Source organism: Abrus precatorius, unplaced genomic scaffold (assembly GCF_003935025.1).
Source record: "Abrus precatorius isolate BTA unplaced genomic scaffold, Abrus_2018 Scaffold2, whole genome shotgun sequence".
NCBI lineage: Eukaryota > Viridiplantae > Streptophyta > Magnoliopsida > Fabales > Fabaceae > Abrus > Abrus precatorius.
Window position 1 is genome coordinate 31,866,706 of NW_020874362.1, and position 22,463 is coordinate 31,889,168.

Below are 22,463 nucleotides of genomic sequence, written 5' to 3' on the forward strand. Positions count from 1 at the left end.
TATTCAAAATATAAACAAATAATTATCATTAAATTTTATATTCATTAATTATAAAATATCTGTTAAATGTAATTAGCAAAAATATATATATTTTAAATGTATATTTTGTATTAATAAACTTTCTAAAAAAATTATTAGTAAATAAAATTAATTGTTACAAAAATTAGTATCTAGAAAAATATAAAAATATAATAAATATTATTGATTTGTATCTTTTTAGAAAATAGTTTATAAAATATTTAAAAAATAAAATTTAATACATCTTGATATAAAGCATATAATAAAGCGATTAATATATATCTGATAATTTAATTTTTATTTTTTATTTTTAGTTGTTTTTCAATTAATAATTTTTCTAGAATATGTTGAAAGAGACAAAATAAAAAAAATACTAATTTTATTAAAAATTATATTATTTAATCTTATTAATGCATTGTATGTTGCGTTTTCTAGTAAAATTATTTTATTGTACACATATAAAAAATTATTAAATTAAATATCACAGGTTATTTTAAATTTAAGTAAGTATTAAAGTATTTTATTTTTAATTATTATCGTTCATAAGGAATATTTAAAATTAATAAATTTAAATTGAATATTAATATAATTTTAATTTATTTAATTTTTTACATTTTAATTATTAAATTTTTTTACTCATTGAATTTTTAATTAATTAATTTAATTGTATTAAATTGATTTTATTATTTTTATAAAAATCAATAAAAAATTTAATTATATATTTTATAATTTATAACATATTTTTATATTAAATAAATTAAGTAATATTATTTTATATACAATAAATATTGTAACAAGATTAAAAAATTCAATTTAAAAATATTCATTGCAATTCTAAAAAAATATAATAGTACAAAATTCAAATGCTATGGTATAATGAATTTATTTTAAATTTGATTCATATGGAACAAATATTAAAAGAATTAAAAATATGATTTTTATATATTTTTTATTATTAAATTTAAGTAATATATGCATATTTTAAAACTTATTCAATTAGTAAAAATATTGACTTTAAATAATTTTATATAGAGCAGTCATAGGATTATTAAATGTGTATACGAATGTCAAAAAGGAGTTATGAATACTAATTACTAGTGTGTTTTTACGTTTATTGTGTCTTCAATAAACGTTAAATGAACGTTGCGTTTGCTTCATTTTAACGCAATACTAGTTATTCACTACCTCTTGAAGTGAAGTGATTTTTTTTTATACATGAATCTAATAAATGGTTTTTATAAGTTAGTCATTAAAAAATACTAATAATTAAGAAGGAAAAAAAGTTCCAATGCAAATTATAATAGAAAAATCAATATTTGCTGAAATCAATATATATCATTGAAGGATATTGATGATGAGTTATTGAAGGATCAACAAAATAATATAGAAACTTAATCAAAAGTGAAAAGCTGAGATTTCCAAAAAAGTTAAGGATGACATCACCAGAAGAATTAAAGATATGTATACTATACTAAAAATATAATCAATAATAAAATATTAAAATATGTATACTATACTTTAATTTTACTACATGTGTGACAATACATGATTGATTTTAATTAAAAAATATGTGTATGTCAATAAATTATTTATAATTAACTATAAATTAATATTTTAATTTGTAACGTATTTTTCACATTAAAATTATTATATATTAATTTTTGTATTTAAACAATTTCATATAATCCACCATAATGTATCTAGTTTTCCTCTTGATTAAGATATTAAAGTAAATTAATAGAAGTGCAGTTGGTGTTTGGTAGGGTTGAAGAGGAAGTTACACCAAAAAGCCAAAGGAATTGAAGCAGAAGAAATTGAAAATTAAAATATGAATAGGTAGGGATATGATCAGTAGAAAGTAGGAAAGAAATAGGGTAACAATTTTCCCGCATGCTTCAGACATGCGTCGTGTAACTATTGTTAAACTCAATTAAACATTTAACAATTTAATAGTTTTGTCAAAAATAAATATTATTATTCATTCGATGGTAGTTTAAATATATATTTATTTAAAAGCATATCTCTGTTTCTTTATAATTCATAGAAATAACTAATATTTCGTTTAAATATATAAATTTTCAAACACAACCTGTGTTTAAAAAAATACAATACTTGTGTCCTTATTACAGAATTAGAAAAGGAGAGAAAAGGAATAAAATTTTGAGCATATATTATTTGAAACACATTCATGGTCTCCTTCCCCTCAATTCCATCCTTCCACGGAAACACACATATATCCTCTTTCTAATCAACCAAGGTTAACTGGCTTCGAAATAGACCAAGTTGGTGGATATAAATCAAATAAGGAAAAAGGTCACTTGCACGTTTCCATATCAACAATAAGAGAAAAATACAGAAGCACATATTTTGCAGAAAGGAAAACGAAAAATATTGATTGCTTTTAAGCTTTAGATGCTTTAGCTCCGACTCAATAATGACCCATATCATGAGGGATGACGAAGCAACGGTGGATCATGATTGTCCCCACAAGGCAATCACTTGATCCTACGGCAGAGAGTGATTCCGTCACCTACTGGAAGCATGCAAATTTCGATCCTGGGGTCCACACCCAAAGACTTGTTGAGCTCCAACACGAAGTCCCTGTAATACCTAACATACTTCCTAAGAGGAGCATCTGGGGGTGCCACCACAGACCCGTTCCACAAGGTGTTGTCGTACCCGATCACCCCTCCAACCTTGACAAGCTCAATCAACCTCTTGTGGTAGTTGAGGTAATTGTCCTTGTCCGCATCCACAAAGATAAAATCGAAGCTACCAAGGTTCTTTTCCTGCATTTCCCCACACACAAATGCCACTCGGTTAGCCTTTTATTAATTAAATTACAAGTTTTTTTTTAATTTAATTTTTAAAATATTTGTTTTCCTAACATGCTCATATCATGCTAATTAACAATATGTCCATGTTATAAACAAATATTTTAAATTTAATTAATAAATCTTGTAATCAATTGCGATAAAACACTCTTTAATAACATAGTCTTTTCGTATTATTTAATAACATGAAAATTCCATTTCTTCTTCTTCTTACAACTGGAACACTAATGAAAGTGAGAGATGGAGAAGCTTACGTCTTTAATCATTTCATCGAGAACTGGGAGAGCAGGGCCTTCCCTGAAATCAATTTTGTGGGCAACACCAGCTTTTTTTATTACAGGCAAACCAAGTTCGTAATTCTCCCTGTTAATGTCCATGGCCAAGATCTGTGGCAAGTACAAGTACAAACTCAAGTTTAGGCCCCTTGCATTTAACACGTGATATCCAAAACTGAACATGTTTGATGACTAGATCTAAACTATCTTTACCAGAACACAAAAAGAAAAGAGTTGCATTGAAACGACAGGTTTGGAACTCAGGATTTTGGCAATAAATACCAAGTTAAATGGTTTGGTTAGAAAATTTTCTCTCTTTTTTTTCTTTTTAAATAAAAAAGGGCTTTATTGTTGAGGGTGCTAAACTCTACTCTTGATCATACCTTTCCATCTTCAGGAAGAGCGAGGGCAGTGGCAAGCAGGGAGTACCCAGTGTAGACACCAATTTCCATGGTGTTTTTGGCATTGATAAGTTTAAGGAGCAAGTTCAAGAATTGCCCTTCATCTGCAGAGGTTGTCATGATGTTCCTGTTGTTGAGTTCAACAAATAATCAGCAACCGAATATTCCCATACTCAAAAAGCCATGAGCAGAGAAACCAAACAATTGACATGGAAACGGGAAATTCAATTCTTGGGAACGACGAATTATACCATGGATGCTTTGCTGTCAACTCTCTCAACTCTTTCATTGCTTCATGTTCTCTTGGGTAGACACTGGTCTCTAGAATATACTGAAAAAAATTTATGATTTTGTCAATAACCCAAAAAAAACCAGATGGAACAAATGGCCATCGATTCATCATCCATAGAAATGATATCAATCTTGGGGAGCAAAAAGATTTAAAAAGTTAATAATAACAAATGCATGCAATAGGTGTACCTGGTAGAGAGCATCACTCTGCAGAAGGCTCTTGTGACCAACCTCTTGGTGCCTTCCAGCTTCAGTTTGACTCTGATCACCGTTGTTTGCCATTGCTATAATCTTGTATTTTGTACCCTTTTCTTTCTCCCTTCTCAGCTTCTGCTCTGTGTGGAAAGTTAATTGGGCTTGTCAAAATGGGTGTAGGAGAGTGGTCAATATAAGGAAGGAAAAGACCGGTTTGAACCGGTAAAGTGAAAGGAAAAGGACTAAGATGTTTGGTTGAACCGGGTGGCGTCCGGTCCGGGGTTGGTGAGGTTTTTGTCCAATGCTTGAGCAATCAGCATACCATGGTTCAGGCTCCACTTAATAATAGAGCCTACCGGGTCCTGTTCCATTTGTTGGTAAGGGATTTTCTGCATTTACGGAAATAGGTTATGACATCATTTTTATGAATTATGACATTTAATATATAAACCAGGAGTGGTTATTATGATCATCTACAGGATATACCGTTCATTATTCGGCCATTTAATACATTTTCAAAAAATTATTTCTTATAATACTATTAAATGCATTTAAAGAACAGCACCCTACTGAGTTTTTAAAGTAATTTTTTATAAGCTTTATCTTATATATATGGTGTCATGACTGACGCAGTTTTCAGAAGTTTATGTGTTTTCCTTACAATTTTACAAAGAATATTTGCAAACTAGATAAGGTTATTTTTATGGATTCTCTAACTTACGTTTAAAGAAATATAATAAAAAATTAATAATAATAATAATAATTTATTATTAAAATTATAGTATTTATAACATTATTAATGTATTAAATTATATAATATTTTACAATTTATAATAAAAAATTTATTATTATGTATTCTTAAACATTCATTAAAAAATATTATACCTTTGTTTGCAAACGAAATAAGCTCAGGTTCATAAATCATAACTGATATTTTTCATAAATGTTTTATTTATTTTCTTCCATATCTAACTAATTGTGTAAATCACAATTCACAAACGGGACAGTGGGATGTTGGTGATCAACGAGTGGCTGGTTGGAATGGCGGGTCCCCCGGGTGTGGTTGAAAATTGCACATGGCAAATGGAATTGGTATGGGGTTGGTGAAGGTACTGCGCGTAGACGTGTAAGAGTTGGCCCTCTTCTAACGATTCCAATTTCAGTTTACCAAATTTGCGAAAGGGAATTTAGAGTAAAATATCGGACTCTGTGGTTCAGCTGTTTTTTCCGCTGATATTCTGATTGAATGCAAATGCATGCAGGACTTTTCAGTCTGTTTTTGCCTAAGTGGCAGTTTATCAGAAGTTTACATGATCCATGCCAATACCTTTTTTTTAAAAAAATTTCATTTAACAAAAGTGAAATTGAATTTTACCCTTCTGCATTTGCTAACACCATTAAAGCTGGAATTCCTATCCTATAAACATTTTACTTTTTAATTAAAAATTAGTTTATTTTGAATAAATTATTTTACTTTCATAAAATTATAAAAGTAATTTTGTTTTTCTCGAACGTTCACTAATTGAAAGATAAGTAATACAGAAAAGTCACACATCAATCTATATCTTCGAAAAAAATAATATGGAACTCTGATAATTCAGCCCCACAAAATTTGGATAAAATAATTTTTAGGCTTAAGTATTATTTTATATTTTAATTTAATTTAAATACATTCACAGTGTAATTTTACATTCTCAGTGGATCAAAATTAAACTCTTTTTATATATTTTAATTTATTGTTAAATAAAAATATTGAAATAAGAAAATCAAAATTAAAATTTTAATTTAAATAAAAAAAATACATTTCAGCCTTTCTAAAAAGCAGTGAGTAATAGATAATGAAGAATCCTCCCTCAGTTAATGAAAGAAGACTTCTGCATCAAATGATGTTACAAAATTCTGTGATTCATCCAAAGTAATATGGCAACAACCGAACATAGCATAGAATATAAAGGACATGATATTATGTTCGAGAAAGAGAGAGAGAGAGAGACCCAATGTTAGGTGTAGACTAATAGAAGGGAAAGGTTAGTTTCTTTGAGTCAAAGCGATGGGAAAGTGAGTGGCTGAAATCTAAGAATTGGAGAAGAGGCGAACACAGACCTGTTGAACGAACATACCGGGAAAAAAATAATGGCATTGCTATGGTGCCTCTACAATTAGAAGGGTTTAAGACTATTAATATCACATCATTATTTAAATATTTTATTTTTTATTTTTTTATTAATATTTACAATATAATCTTTTCATATTTTAAAATTTTTATTACTTTCGGCAATTCAATCACTCTCAACTATGGTAAATTCTACTTTTACTACGCTGATTTTCACTGCTACGCCATGCTTATCCTTTTGATCTCAACCCCTTAATTCGTTAAAGATGCTGTCATCGTCGTAGACCAATTTGTAAAAGATTGGTTTATCTTTCACCAGCAAGTTAAAAGAAGAGGATTGAGGTCTAGATCTTGGGGTTTAAACCTGAAATTGATAGTTTAGAGACCATCAAAATAGTTCATGGCGGGATTTGAATTTTCTCATGTTCTGGCGGAAACATGAGTCTATTGTTGCCATTCGCTTAAACAAATTTCAAACGGCTTAAACAAAATTAAGTGAATTTTTGCTTAAGTGGTGAATTTTTAGCATAAGCGACATAATTATAGGATTCAGGCTTCCAAGCGAGGTTGGTGAATCCTCGCTTAAGCGACAAATCATGGCTTAAGTGAATGTGGAATCGCTTCACTCTACCCAAACGAATATGTTTAATCTTAAGCGAATTTGGGACAGAGAATCATTAATTTCAGGCTAGTTACTTGCTTAAGCTCTTTTAAACTCGCTTAAGCGAAATGTTATTGGCTTGAAGCGGAAGCAAGCAAATTTATTTAAAATGAAGCAAATTTAGGACAGAAAGCACTGATGCACAAGCCTCTAATTCGCTTAAGCTAATATGGATCCGCTTAAGCGAATGGCTCTACCGCTTGAGCCTACTTTTGTGATATTGCAACGAATTGAAAATGGCTTAAGCAAAAATGAGGGCTTAAGCAAATTGTGCAAAAAAAAGGTAAATTATGCACAAACTAACAGCATGTTAAAACTTTACAAAATTTGTTATCAAAGTTAATTCCACTCATCCAGAAATAGTTAACTGTGACAACAAAACATAGATAAAGAGTCCATTCCATTCCATTAATGCTAAACAATTGTTCACAATGAAATCATTAATACATAGGCAATTCAAAAACAAAAGAAGCTGAGGTAATCCATTCCAGGATTGTGAAAATATAATTGATGTAACATATTTTATGTTTATATTTAATGTTTTATTTTGATTAATAAACACTTTTCATATGCTTTATTTTTATAGTTTTTACCATTTTCTACTTATTTGAATAAATTGGGTCTATTATAAATAAATGCTTTAATTTCGTATTTTCAGTTATTCTGACCTCTGACTACTCTTTTAGCCATAACTTTTTCTACAGATATCATTTTTGGTTGATTCTCGTTGCATTGAATTCTATACATCTAGGGCTTCAAAATGCTTATATGGATTGCTGGATTTTGAGTTATTTTCAATTTTTTATGATTTTTTGAAATTGAAGCAACTTTACTGAATATTGTTGTGAGATTGTATTTGAACCATTGTTATTTAATAATTGTATTTGGGCTTTTAGATATTATTGAGGCCCGTATTTTGGCCACTTAATTTAGCCTAATCAGAATTTATAAATAGACTAATAAGGTTCTGAATTTGGAGGGGATTAGTGTAACACCCTGAATTTTGTAATATTAATTATGGATAATTATATAAATCTAAATGTATATTATGTGTGTATTTTTAGATATATGTTGTGAATATGTATATATATATATATATATATATATATATATGTAGATTGGTGTATGTATAACTGATTGAGTTGAAATAGGCTAAGTGCCTAAGTGCAGAACGTGATACTGGGTTGTTCTCTCTGTAGCGAGAGAGCCCTGGAAGGAAGAATCAGAACTGTCGCCTTCTTGCTGTAGCGAGAGAGCAATAGTTTGGGGTGCATTTTTGGGTGCACTTTCGCTGTAACGAGAGGGTCTCGCTGTAGCGAGATTCTACAGAAACCAAAGTGCAGTTTTCTTTAATTTTTTTGCTGTAGCGAGAGGGCGTGTCGCTGCAGCGAGAACCTCACTGTAGCGAGAGTGTCGCATCCAGAAAGGGATTTAAAGGGGGTTAGGATTCGGGGATAGTTATTTCTCCCTCTCCCTTCAAAATTCCTTTGATTTTCTCGTTCTCAAAGCCATATTTCACCGATTAATTGCCTCCAAAGCCGTTTGGGAGCTTGATTGAAGGTTAAATTCATGTGAGGAATGCTTGGAGGTAAGTTTTAATGGTTAGGGTTTCAGTTTTTCATCCCCTTTCTCTGTTTTCGTGTTTCCCCTGGGTTCTCATGGAGTTTCTCTATGTGTTTAGGACGAAATCCATGAGGAGAAGCATTTCTTGGTAGATTTAGCGCGTGAGACGTCAATCCAAGGTAAAGGATGACTCTATCCTACTCTTTTGTGCATGAATTGTTGTTGTTTTGCTGAATATTGTGTTGTGGCTGAGTTAGTGGGTAAAAAATTGCTGAGAAATATAATGTGGGTCAAGTGTCATGATGTGTGAATATTATGTGTGTTGACCCAAAATTGATGGATTGTATGTAAATGTTGTGTGATAAAATGAGGGCATGTATGCCGAGTGTTTTGAATGAGTATGGGTACTTGTGCCGTGTATTTGAATGAATATTGTGAAAATGTGGGCCCAAGGGCCGTGTAATATAAACGATAATTGTAGACTATGTGCCATGTGCTGTGAAATAGAATGTGGGCTGTGTGCCATGTGTAAGCATGATTACTGCATGCGTGAATGGAATATGTACGATTGGGCATATTAGCGCCGTTGTAATGTGCTATGAATAGTTCAGCGATACACTGGGGATGTGGAAGATGAGGACGGTAGAAATACCTTGGGGAAAAAGGAGTGGTGGTGACACCGACTGCGGAACGGGTGCACCACGGGCCACACACTCTCTTCCTGACTAAACCTCTAACTACTATCTTTGCTAAGCGACCCGTAACAACGCACGTGGTATCCGTGAGGCAGGGGTAACCGGCGACCATTCATGGTGTAAATCTATGATCATAGTACTATAGTGAGTGTGGCTGGTATGCATATGCATGGATTTGTGTTTTGTACTTATGGATGTGAATTGCTGCTTGTGATTGTGTTTGTTGAATGTATTGAGAAGGTTTTAGAGGTGAGACTCTATGTTGATTGTGTGTTTTGGGTAGTGTAGAGTACTCACCCTTATATTCATTTTTCAGATAATCAAGACGATCAGCACCGAACTCAGTGAAGGGATAGATGGACTGCTATAGGACTTAATTTTTATTTTAAAATTTGTTGTAACTAAACTAGTCTTGTAGCAGTCATTTGATATTAATTTGTAACCCTTCCCTTATTTTGAAGTATTTTATGAAAATTGGTTATTTGAATTTGTGAAATTCTTATTAAATTGAAATTAAATTTAAGGTGTTACAATTAGACACTTTGAGCTTTTGAGACTAGGCTGAAATAAGAATCCTTGTTTTTACTTTTTCTTAAACTCTCTCGTTCTTTTGTCATTCTTGTGTGGGTTAGGCGTTTTGATAGAAGGCTAAACCCCTCGCTCAATTTGCAGAATCCAAACGCTGTAGTTTCAACTTGAGTTCTGCGCTAATTGCTCCGAGTTTGTTCTCTTTTTCTCTCTAATCTTGAATTATTTATTGCGATTGTGATTGACTTTTCTGTTGTTAGATTTCAAATTAGGACTCGATTGATGCACTAATTTGATAATTAATGCGAATTAGGTTAAATGATTATTTGATTTAATTTGTAACTCTATTCAATTAGTTTATTCGATTGAATTAATAATTGAATTGGATGATTGTTCAAACGTGAATTTATAATATTTCTTAATTGAATAATTAAATTGTGATAATCAAAGTTACACACAATTGATATTCTGTGGATTCATATTTCTTAATTCATTTTTTACTCACTTTAATTCTTTTTGTAATTTAATTTGGTTAATTGTAATTTTCCAAACCCCAAAAACCTTATTTGCATTTTTTAAAAGAAAACCTAAAATTGAATTTGACTGAAAATGTGTTTACGTGAATCGACCTAGGTTTGGCTCTATACTACAAAATCTTTAGAAAACTTAGTTGTTTTGATAGCGACTCGGCAATTCGTCTATCAAATTGGCACTGTTGTCAAGGATGTGTTGTCAGTTTTGATTTGTTTTAGAGTTTAGTATTGCGTTTTCACTTTCTAATTCGTAATTGTTGTTTTCATCTTTGTTTCGTTTCTGTCTCTGTTGTCGCGATTTGATATTCTTATTTGTTCATTTTATAGTGTGTTTAATTTCAATTTTTGTCAATTTTTTTGTGTTTCATTAAATTTTGTTGTTTTAGTGAATTTTGCATTTTGCATTTTGAATTTTAGATTCAGATTTTATATTTTTTTTAAATATTGGATTAATAAGCGTATTGTTGTAGAATTGTGTGATTTGCAAAGATTTTGCATAGATCTTGCAGAGATAAAGAGCAGCGGATAAAGATCCCTCAGATTTAGTTTAGATTCAATTTTTTTTTAAAAAATTAATTTAAAATTTAAATTATTTTTAAATTTGAATTTTAAATTATAGTTAAGATTTGATTTAGCTTGTTTTGAGTTTAAAGATAGGATTAGTTTTTTTTAGATAGATTAGTTTTAAATTTAAATTTAAAAAAAAAATTATCTAACCAATTTTTAAATTTAAATTTTGAATTTTTTATTTATTTAATTTTTTTAAAATAAAATTTAATTAATATTTTTCTTAAAAATAAAAAATAAACTAAAATAATTTGAATTCTATTTTTTATCGCATTTTCTATTGTAATTTATTTGGTTTATTTTTATTTTTTTCCTTGCACATTTTTATTATTATTTGATTTGTATAAGATTTGTTTATTCCCTCACACACCACTAATTATGCATAATATGAGCGAGACCCTATACCCGGGTCTGAGTAAACTTTAGGTTTAGAGGAGTTGTGTGGTGATAGCAATTTGGATGAACGTCCTATTTGTCTATCACTAGAACTTTAGCTAGAGCTTATCTTATCTATACAAGTCCCTTCATCTAGTCTACCTACTAATTGATGATGACTTTATGAAATAGATTTTAGCTCGAGTGACCTTTTATCTTTAAGCTTACAAACTACCTAAGATGAAAATGCATGTCGTAAATCATTAGGTTGAAATTCTAGGAACTGTGATAGAACATTGTAGGAGCATATTCTTTAATTACCTCGCTACATTTTTTTTAATTATTATTTATTATTATTTGTGAGTTACATAATTCATTGATATATATATATATATATATATATATATACATTTTACGCACGGAGCTACTCAAAATCACAAATTCTATTGTTTAAATCACTATTCTAAATTTATTTTTATTTTATTTTTGATATTTTTTATTTAAATTTTTATTTTATTTTTTTGATTTAGGAAAAAAATTGCTATATATATATATATATATATATATATAATTCTTTTAAAAAAAAATCTTAAAAATAGAAAATAACACAATTAGGTTGACTTTGACTGATCTGCTTCTTGGTACATGATTAGAACCAATTCTGGTCAATTACTCGCATTTGATCCTGAGATTGAACGCACTTGGAACAAGTTGAATAGACTTAAATTGGAATGTAGTGTGCATAGTCATTGTAGTAATACCATTGATAGTGTTAGTGTGCACTATAATTGTGAGCATTCTAATTGTGATCATTCTGATAGTATATCTGTGCATTCTAATATTATGACTAATAATCAACACGAAAGAACTCTTAAAAAATTGGTTGCACCAGATGTCACATACCAATCATTAGTCATCCAATATCCTGATATAGATACTCCATTTGAGTTAAAATTTGGTATAATCCATTTATTGCCTAAGTTTAATGGTAGTGTAGGTGAGGATCCTCATAAGCATCTGAAGGAGTTTTACATAGTCTGCTCAACAATGAAGCCTCAAGGAGTTCCAGAAGACCATAACAAGCTTAAGGCCTTTCCATTCTTCTTGGATGGTGCAGCAAAAGATTGACTATATTACCTGCAACTAGGGTCTATCACTTGCTGGATAGACATGAAGATGATGTTCCTAGAGAAGTTCTTGCATGCTTCTAGAGCAGCCACAATAAGAAAAGAGATCAGTGGCATTAGACAGTTCAGCCAAAAAAGTCTCTATGAGTACTGGGAGAGATTCAAGAAGCTATGCGCAACCTGTCTACACCATCAGATCAGTGACCAATTGCTTATTCAGTACTTCTATGAAGGCCTTGCTCCAATGAAGAGGAGTATGCTTCATGCAGCAAGCGATGAAGCTCTTATGGACAAGACACCATTTGTAGCCAGAGCACTAATTAATAACATGGCGGAGAATTCTCAGTAGTTTAATACAAGAGCCATAGCACCAATGAGAGAAGTGCACAATGTGCAATAACCAAACCATATAGTAGCAAATTTTAGCAGACTTGAGAGCATAATTGAGGAGCTTATTACTTTCGTGAGACAACTAGCTGTTGCGCAACAAACTGTTCCACAATGAGGGGTGACTAGAAACTGTCATATTTGTTCCTCCATATATCACACCTTAAATTGTTGTCCTTTGCTGCATGATGGTAACCAACAAGCTTTAATTCATGGAGTTTTTAATGGAAGACAAGACCAATACAAAGCTTTAAATTTTAACAAGCTCAGAGACAACAATAGTCGTATAGGTTCCAGTACCAATCTCATAATCCTGCCTTCAATGATCATCCAAATACGAGATATGGTACCTCTGAGCAGTAGTAGCAACAGACTAGCCAAGCAAGTAATGGCTATGGACCACCCTCTATGAGGCAGTAGCAAACACAATAAAGTTCTGAACCTTCGTTAGAAGATTTGGTCAAATAAATGGCCAAGAGCAATTTACAATTCCATCAGAATGTCAATGCTTCCATTCAAGACCTGCAGACACAGATTGGCCAACTTGCTACCACTATAAACCAGTTCAAGTCTCAAGATTTTGAACAACTCCCTTCTCAACCAGAAGTTAATCCCAGTAACGTGAGTGCCATAATATTGAGGAGTGGGAAGGAGCTATCAGACAACTAGAAAGATGAAGAGGTACAAGATGACGTGAAGGCAGAGAAGTAGCAAAACACAAAGCAATAAATTGCCCCCAGCAGTTCAGAAATTGTACAGAAACTACCCCTTCCCTTTCCGAACAGAGTGGCCAAGGCCACCAACAGACTTTGATAAGGAGCTTTTTGAGACATTTAAAAAAGTAGAAGTGACATTCAACTACTGGATACTATAAAACAAATTCCAAAATATGCAAAGTTCCTTAAAAAGTTGTGCACTAACATCATACAGCCCAATATGTTGCAGAAGAACGTGTCAGCCCTCATACAACCCAATATGTTGCAGAAGTGCAAGGGTCCTGATACTTTTATTGTCCCTTGCACTATTGGAAATTTTACCTTCAACAATGCATTACTTGATCTTGGTGCTTCCATAAATGTGATGCCTACATCAATCTACAGGTCTTTGAGCCTCGGCCCTCTAAAGCAAGCAGGTGTAGTCATTCAATTGGCAAATAGGAGCACTACATTCACTGCTAGAGTAGTAGAAGACATGCTAGTGAGAGTAGATAAGCTAATATTCCTTGCAGATTTCTACATTCTGGACATGGCAAAAGAGTCTAGCATGCCTACACTGATCCTTGGTAAACCTTTCTTGAAAACAACAAGGACAAAGATTGATGTGCACTCAGGAATTCCATCCATGGAGTTTGGAGACAATATTATGCAGTTCAACATCTTTGAGGCCATGAAGCATCCATCAGAGCTGCATAGTGCATTTCATATAGATATTATTGATGTTTTAACTTAGGAGTTTTGTACTAATTTTTCTGATATTTCTAATTGTTCATGCATTGTAGGATATTTGTGTAAAATTTTGCTGAAATAGATGTATATTTAATAGCTGATGATGTTTCATGTGATGCAACAACAGGTTTGGAAAGTTGTAGTTTGATGCATGCTGCAGAATTAAACTTCTCCACCAGGACACTTCCTTCTATTATGCAGCCTCCCGCACTTGAACTGAAGTCTCTGCCCAAGCACTTGAAGTATGCATTTTTAGAGGCTGATAACAAGCTGCCAGTGATTATTTCAGTAGATTTGGATGATGCACAAGAGGAGAAGTTGTTGCAAACTTTAGCAACTCACAAGTAAGCAATTGGGTTGACTTTGGCAGACATTCCAGGAAGTAGCCCATCCACTTGTATGCACATAATTCTACTGGGTGAAGATGCAAAACATATGAGACAGCCCCAAGAAAGGATGAATCCCACCCTCCTAGAGGTAGTGAAGAAAGAAGTTGGTAAATTGTTAGCTGCTAGAATGATATACCCAATCTTCGATAGTGAGTGGGTGAGTCTGATTCATGTTGTATCTAAGAAGACTAGTATAACAGTCACAAAGAACCAATTTGATGAGCTGATTCTGACCAGAATTCAGAATGGGTGGCGAGTCTGTATTGATTATAGGAAACTGAATCATGCCACTTGTAAGGACCATTTTTCCCTGCATTTATTGATCAAATCTTGGAGCGGATAGTAGGAAAATCCTATTACTACTTTCTAGACGGATTTTCTGGTTACTTTCAAATACACATAGCCCTAGAGGATAAGCATAAGACTACCTTCACTTCTTCTTTTGGTATCTTTACTTATAGACAAATGTCATTCGGACTGTTGAATGCACCTGGCACTTTTCAGAGGTGTATGATAAGCATATTTGCGGACTTCCTAAAGACCTCACTTGAAGTATTCATGGATGATTTTACTGTTTATGGGTCTTCATTTGGTGTATGTTTAGATAGCTTGTCTAGAGTATTAGATAGGTGCACACAGTTCAATTTGGTTTTAAATTATTAGAAATGTCATTTTATGATGACCGAAGCGACTGTACTAAGGCATGTAGTGTCAAGTAGAGGTATTAAGACTGATAAAGCCAGGATTGATGTAATTGTTTCTTTACCTTACCCTACTTTTGTGAAAGAAGTACACTCTTTTCTTGGCCATGCAGCTATCGATAGGCGCTTCATCAAGGATTTCAGCATAATCATGTCCCCATTATAGACCCTTTTGCAGAAAGATGCTGATTTCATCTTTGATCAGACCTGTAATAACGCTTTTGATGAGCTGAAGAGACGCCTCACTTCTACTTCAATCATTCAACTTCTGAGTTGGGAGATTCCGTTTGAGCTTATGTGTGATACTTTAAACTTTGTAGTTGGTGTTGTCCTGGAGAAGCAACCAAATGTCATAGCCTATGCTTCTTGGACATTGGATAAAGCACAAGCAAACTACACCACTACAGAAAAAGAACTTTTAGCTATTATTTTTGCTTTAGATAAATTTTATTCATATTTACTTGGCTCTAAAGTAATTATTTTCTCTGATCATGCAGCTCTGAGGTACTTGCTTAAAAAGTCATATTCTAAACCGAGACTAATTCATTGGATGCTTCTTCTGCAAGAGTTTGACATTGGGATCAAAGATAGATATGGTGCAGAAAACCTAATGGCAGACCATTTGAGCAGAGTTCAGCAACCACTGGAGGATCTCTCCATTAGAGACACCTTTATAGATAAGCAGCTTTACCATTTTATGACTTTGATGGATTGATTGAATCATTCTTTGGTTTGATAGGTGGACTTTGATATATTGTGTGTTTGATTATTTGTGATAGAATACATACCTTGTAAGATTTTGAGCAGTATAGATGACAATATCATATCATTTTACTTTCTTTCATTGTGTGATTGCACTCATTGTTGTATGACATTAGAACTTACCTTGAGCCTTTTTTAGACTATATTTTCATATGCTTGCATTAACATGATAAATGCATCATTTCTTTCTTACAACTACTAACCAAAAAGCCAACCTTACATTATTTTCATTGTTTAAGCCTCCTTGAGCCTAATTGTCCTATTTCTTGTGATCTTAGCTTATTTTAAGCTATAGGTGTAATACAATAAAATGACCAAACTTTAAAAGATATAAGAACTTTGGAATTAGTTTGGAAATGATCATAGAAATAAGTGTGAGAAAGATTACTTTAGAAAATGCAAGAGAAAAGAAAAATCAGCTACTAAAAAAAAAGAGAAAAAAAGAAAAAGAAAAAGTAAGCAATGAAAAGGAAAAGGAGCATTAGATGGCTAGCAAAAGTAAAAGATGATTGTTTTTAGATTGTATTACATTATATTTTTGTTTAAAAGATTTACTTTCATGCTTACTTTTTTTGAATTCATTTCTCATTGTTCTTATATCCTCTTTGATTTTAGCTTAATCACCTTTGTAATTTTTTCACCTTCACTATGCCCCTTTATAACCTAGAAAAATTCTCTTGATTTTTGTGTGTATGTGTGAATTCTAGCAGAGAAGTAGGCAATGGACAAGATTATGGATGATCGTACTTCATGTTGTGCATTTTGAGTGACACACTTTACCTTATACACTTGAGTGATCGAGAGAATATTGTGTGAGGATTCTATCTCTTATGGTTCATTCACTTGATTTGATATGTTCATTAGTTAATTTGAAGTGTGAGGATTGATTTCCATTATAGCCATGTTATTTGAACTTGATGGGCTTTGTACATATCCTAATTTGTTTTAGGTCCCCTATGGTTTGATTTTGTGATTTCTCCCGGAGGGCAAAATCTTAAGTGTGGGAGAATTTGATGTGACATATTTTATGTTTATATTTATAATTTTATTTTGATTAATAAACACTTTTTATATGCTTTATTTTTAGAGTTTTTATCATTTTCTAGTTATTTGAATAAATTGGACTTGTTACGAATAAATGCTTTTATTTTATATTTTTGATTATTGTGACCTCTAAATACTCTTTTGGCCATAACTTTTTTATAGATATTATTTTTAGTTGATTCTAGTTGCATTAGATTCTACACATTTAGGGCTTCAAAATACATATAAGGATCACTAGATTTAGAGTTATTTTTTATTTTTTATGATTTTTTAAAATTGAAGCAGATTTGCTAAATGTTGTTGTGCGATTGCATTTAGACTCTTGTTATTTAATAATTGTATTAGGCTTTTAGATATTATCGAGGCCTGCATTTTGGTTGCTTAATTTACTTTAATCAGAACCTATAAATAGACTAATAAGATTCTGAATAGGAGGGTAATTAGACACTTTGAGATTTTGAGAATTGACCGAAATAAAAATTCTTATTTTTACTTTCTCTCGAACTCTCTCATTCTTTTCTCATTCTTGCGTGAGTTAAGCATTTTGATGGAAGGCTAAACCTCTTGTTCAATCTGCAGAATTCAAAGATTGTAAATTTCAACTTGAGTTATGCACTAATTGTTCCGAGTTTGTTCTCTTTTTCTCTCTAATATCAGAATTGTTTATTGTGATCGCAATTGACTTTTCTGTCGTTAGATTTCAAATTAGGATTCGATTGATGCTCTAATTTGATAATTAATGCAAATTAGGTTAAATGATTATTTGATTTAATTCATAACTCTATTCAATTAGGTTATTCAATTGAATTAATAATTAAATTGGGTGATTATTCGAACGTGGATTTAAATCTTTAGATACTGTGATAGTTGGAGTTACATGCAATTAATATTCTGTAGATTGATATTTCTTAATTCATTTTATTCACTTTAATTTTATCCATAATTTAATTTAATTAATTTAAAATTTTCAAAATCTCAAAAAACCTTATTTGCATTTTTTAAAAGAAAACCTAAAATTGAATTTGACTAAAAATATGTCTCCGTGAATCGACCTAAGTTTGGCTCTATATTACAAAACTTTTAGAAAATTTAGTTATTTTGATAGCGACTCAGCATCGTCTATCACTGCCTCCCAAATGAAAAGAGGCACATGCTATTATGTTGTTGGATGGAGCAAGTTCGATTAATGTAAGACCACATCAATATCCTCATCATCACAAGAATGAAATTTAGCAACAAGTAAAGGAGTTGTTGTAGGCTGGAATGATTAGACCAAGTCAGAGTGCTTTCTTTAGTCTGGTTATTTTAGTAAAAAAAGAAATACACCTCTTGGAGGATGTGTGTCGACTATCATGCTTTGAACAAGGTCACCGTTCCTAATAAATTTTTCATCCTAGTTATTGATGAATTACTGGATGAACTTCATGGTGCAAAATATTTTTCCAAACTGGATCTCAAATCTAGATTTAACCAAGTCAGAGTCAGGGAGAAGGATGTGCACAAAATGGACTTTAGGACTTATGAAGGCCACTACGAATTTTTAGTAATGCCCTTTGGTTTGATGAATGTCTCCTCAATATTTCAAGCCCTCATGAATTTCATTTTCAAGGATATGATGCATAAGTTTGTACTTGTGTTTTTTGACAACATTTTGATTTATAGCCCAGATTGAGACTCTCATTTGGAGCATACAGTCAAGGTGCTGCAACGGTTTCAAGCTGAACAGTTAGTTGCAAATAAGAAGAAATGTTCTTTTGCCCAAACATCAGTTAACTAATTGAATCATTTAATCACTAAAGATGGGGTGGCAATGGATCCTAGTAAGATTCAGAGCGTTTTAGAGTGGCCTGTTCCTATTAATGGAGTTCGAGGTTTCCTTGGATTAACGGGTTACTATTGCAAATTCATACGAGATTATGAAAAAATTTCTAGGCCATTGACTGCTCTTACAAAGAATGATGGGTTCTTTTGGTCGAGTGAAGCACAAAAGGAGTTTGAGTTACTTAAAGAAAAGATGACCACTAGGCCAGTTTTGGCCTTACCAGACTTTTCCAAAGAATTTATCATCGAAAGTGATGCCTCCAGGCTTGGTTTGGGAGCGATCTTAATGCAAGAGGGGCGTCCCGTGTCTTATTTCAGCAAGACTCCTGGGGAAAGGAATCTAACTAAATCAGCCTACGAGAAAGAGCTCATGGTCGTGACTCTAACTATCCAACATTGACGTCTCTACCTTCTTGGCCGTAGGTTTGTTGTGAGAACAAATCAGAAAAGTCTCAAGCAATTAATGCAGCAGTGTATTACCACTAGTAGTCAGTAGAACTGGATTGCCAAGCTCCATGGTTACCAATTTAACATTGAGTATAAGCCTAGTCAGGAGAACAAGGGGGCTGATACTCTATCCTGTATGTTTGGAGATTTAGAACTCAATTCTATGCTCCATACACCTAGCTAGATGGGAAGCAAGGAATTGATTGAAGAGGTGCATAAAGATGCCCATTTACTGCAAATTATTTCTGCATTGCAGCACTAATAGCCCACCAAACCAGGATTCACCTATACTAAAGGGGTTCTGTTCTATCAAGGGCGTTTGGTAATATCTAACCAATCTGCTTGGATACCTACCTTGTTAAATGAGTTCCATGCCACTCCACAGGGTAGTCATTCTGGTTTTTATAGAACTTATAGAAGGGTGGTAGCCAACCTATTTTGGTTCAATATGAGACGTTTAGTTTCAAATTTTGTGCAAGAATATGACACTTGTCAATGCCAAAAATACTTAGTTGCATCCCCTACTGGCTTGTTACAACTATTGCTACTTCCAAAATAGATTTGGAAAGAAATATCTTTAGATTTCATCACTGGGCTTCCAAAATTTAGAGGGCTTGACGCTGTTTTAGTTGTGGTGGACCAGTTGTCAAAATATAGTCATTTCATCCCTCTAAAACACCTTTACTCTGCTAAAACAGTTGCTGAAGTATTCACTAAAGATGTGGTGAAACTACATGGGATTCCTGCTTCCATTTTAAGCGATAAAGACCTTATTTTTGTTAGTAGTTTTTGGAAAAAGTTGTTTAAAATGCAGAGGACACAACTAAAAATGAGTACCGCTTATCATACTTAGACCGATTGACAAACTGAGGTTGTAAACATGTGCCTTGAGACCTACTTGAGATGTTTTATTGCTGACCAACCTAAATCTTGGGTTATCTGATTGTCGTGGACAGAATTTTAGTATAATACCACCTTTCATGCATCTACTGGTAGTATATGGACAGACACCCCCGGTACTAACTTGGTTCTTGCCCTGTGAAATTAGGGTGAAGGCAGTCGGGAGAGAGCTTAAGGATAGAGATAAGACCTTTAAGTAGCTCAAGTTACATTTAAACCGAACTGAAAGCTCTATGAAGGTTCAAGCTGATAAGACAATATGACATAGGTGAGAAGGCATTTCTAAAACTCAAGCCTCATGGTCAGCAATTTATGGGTGCAAGAATTTGCCAAAATTATCCCCTCGCTAATATTGTCCTTTCACTATCTTGAGCAGGGTAGGGAAGGTTGCTTAACGACTTCAATTACCCCTAAAGTCTCGCATTTACCCCGATTTCCACGTTTCCCTCCTCAAGAAAGCTGTCGGAAACTACTCAGAAAATGATAATTTACCTACTGATTTGGAAGGGGATCTCAATTCCCCTTTGGAGCCTACTGCTGTTTTGGCCTCTTGGGTCGTCACTAAGAAATGGGTGTTAATTCCTCAACTGCTGATCAAATGGAAGGGAAAACCAACTGAAGAGGCTATTTGGGAGGAGAAGTACAACACCAGTAGTCAATTCCCTCACTTCAAGCTTGAAGACAAGCCTAGTTTTCATCGAGAGGAGTATGATAGGCCCTTAATTCATAAAGAAAGCCAAAATACATTTTTGTTTAAGAATTTCTTTAAGCCCCTAATTTAGAAAGTATACGAGAGAAAGAAAAAGAGAGAGAGGTTAGTAGTGGCCAGGTGGCACAGTAGAGTTGGTATGTAGGGATAGTTTTGTTATAAGGAAAGAATGAGGAGAAAGAAAGGGGGGGAGCAAGAATTAAGTTTTGTTGGTAGAGGCAATTGTGCATTCTAGGAGAAACATAGCTATAGAGAATTACTCAAATTCTCTGACTTATTGTTTTTATTTTCGTAATTAATACATACCTCATTTTCTTTTTATCTCAATACCAACTTTCACTCCTTTTCTTTTTATGTTACTCTTATATTCATCATTTTGCTCTCTATAGATTCCTAACACAAAATAGCAAGAAATATATTTTAAATGTAAAATCTTTGTTGCCTGCTAGTGAATCTGCAAATCCTGCATCTTAATTTGCTTTGACATGAAGTTTCTGTCCTGACACATGTAAATCATGTTTTTCTTGAAACTTTCTTGTGTTATTTCATTTCAAATGTATATCTTGATTGCTTTATACTTCATAGCTTCAACTAGATTTGTTAGAGCATATTTTAATATCTGAATTATGAAGAGTTTAATCACTCTTTCTATTTCATGCTATATTACAACACTTTACACAGTTAGTCCCAAATCCAAATAAAAGTACATTTATGTAATTAAGATTAAATTAGTTTAAAAAATCTAGATCAATATTAAACTATTTTTTTGATTAACTACATCTTTATAAATGGTTACTGTCACACATTCACTTTCTAAAACTAAATTTTTTTATTTATCCAAATCTATATATATGAAAGTAGTATCTTGTATCTTTACTTATTAAATCTCTGCGCTATATAAGTTTACAAAATTTTATTGTAATTATATTTTACCACTAATATTTTTTTATTAATCTTAATTCTTATAATTAAAATAAAATATTTAAAATAATATTTATAAAATATAATTATTGTATTAAAGATATTAAAATATAACAAATATTTTTAAGTTATTTACTATTATTGTTTTTATATTTATATTTATTTTTTATTTTTTAAAATATTATAACATAATAATTTTATTATTATTTATATTATTAACTTTTATTTTTATAGGTTTTAATTTAAACTTTCATCATCAACTCCGTTTATTAAAAATTATTTAAAAAAAATAAATATGTTATAAATTTCTATAAAATATAATATAATTAATAAATATTACAATTTTTTTTAAACAGACTAATTTAATATAACGTTACATACAACAAATTAGTTTTATCTTAAAAACAAAATTTATAAATATATTGAAAATTAGTTGTATTAAAATATTAATTTAAAATTAAATTTAAAACTAATTTAACGTAAAACTAAATTTAAAACTAGTTTAAAAAAATTTTAAACCGATTTTATGTGATAGATAGATGATAAAAAAGTAAAATATATCTAAATATTTATTAGTTTAATAAAATAAAAAAATATATATTATTAATAAATTAAAATATATGAAAATATTCTTTTCACATATGTTGTTAGTTCTTGTAGAGATGTAATGAAATAGAGTACTTCTTGTACTCATATTTTATCTTTAATAAAATGTTAATGCTTAATAAAAAAGTATATATATATATATATATATATATATA

General features: G+C 31.7%; 2 protein-coding genes across 2 annotated transcripts; one reads left to right on the forward strand and one right to left on the reverse strand.

The window, feature by feature from the left end:
* Positions 1-2,030: 2,030 nt before the first annotated feature.
* On the reverse strand, positions 2,031-4,374 carry LOC113860244 (caffeoyl-CoA O-methyltransferase). Its single transcript, XM_027492950.1, has 5 exons — positions 4,009-4,374; positions 3,780-3,859; positions 3,511-3,655; positions 3,107-3,238; positions 2,031-2,807 (listed from the first exon to the last, which is right to left on the reverse strand). The coding sequence occupies exons 1-5, from the start codon at positions 4,099-4,101 to the stop codon at positions 2,514-2,516; spliced, it is 744 nt and encodes a 247-aa protein (XP_027348751.1). The 5' UTR covers positions 4,102-4,374; the 3' UTR covers positions 2,031-2,513.
* Positions 4,375-18,714: 14,340 nt separating this feature from the next.
* On the forward strand, positions 18,715-20,854 carry LOC113859838. The gene is made up of 3 exons (XM_027492513.1): positions 18,715-19,098; positions 19,732-19,950; positions 20,489-20,854. The coding sequence occupies exons 1-3, from the start codon at positions 18,715-18,717 to the stop codon at positions 20,852-20,854; spliced, it is 969 nt and encodes a 322-aa protein (XP_027348314.1).
* Positions 20,855-22,463: the final 1,609 nt, after the last annotated feature.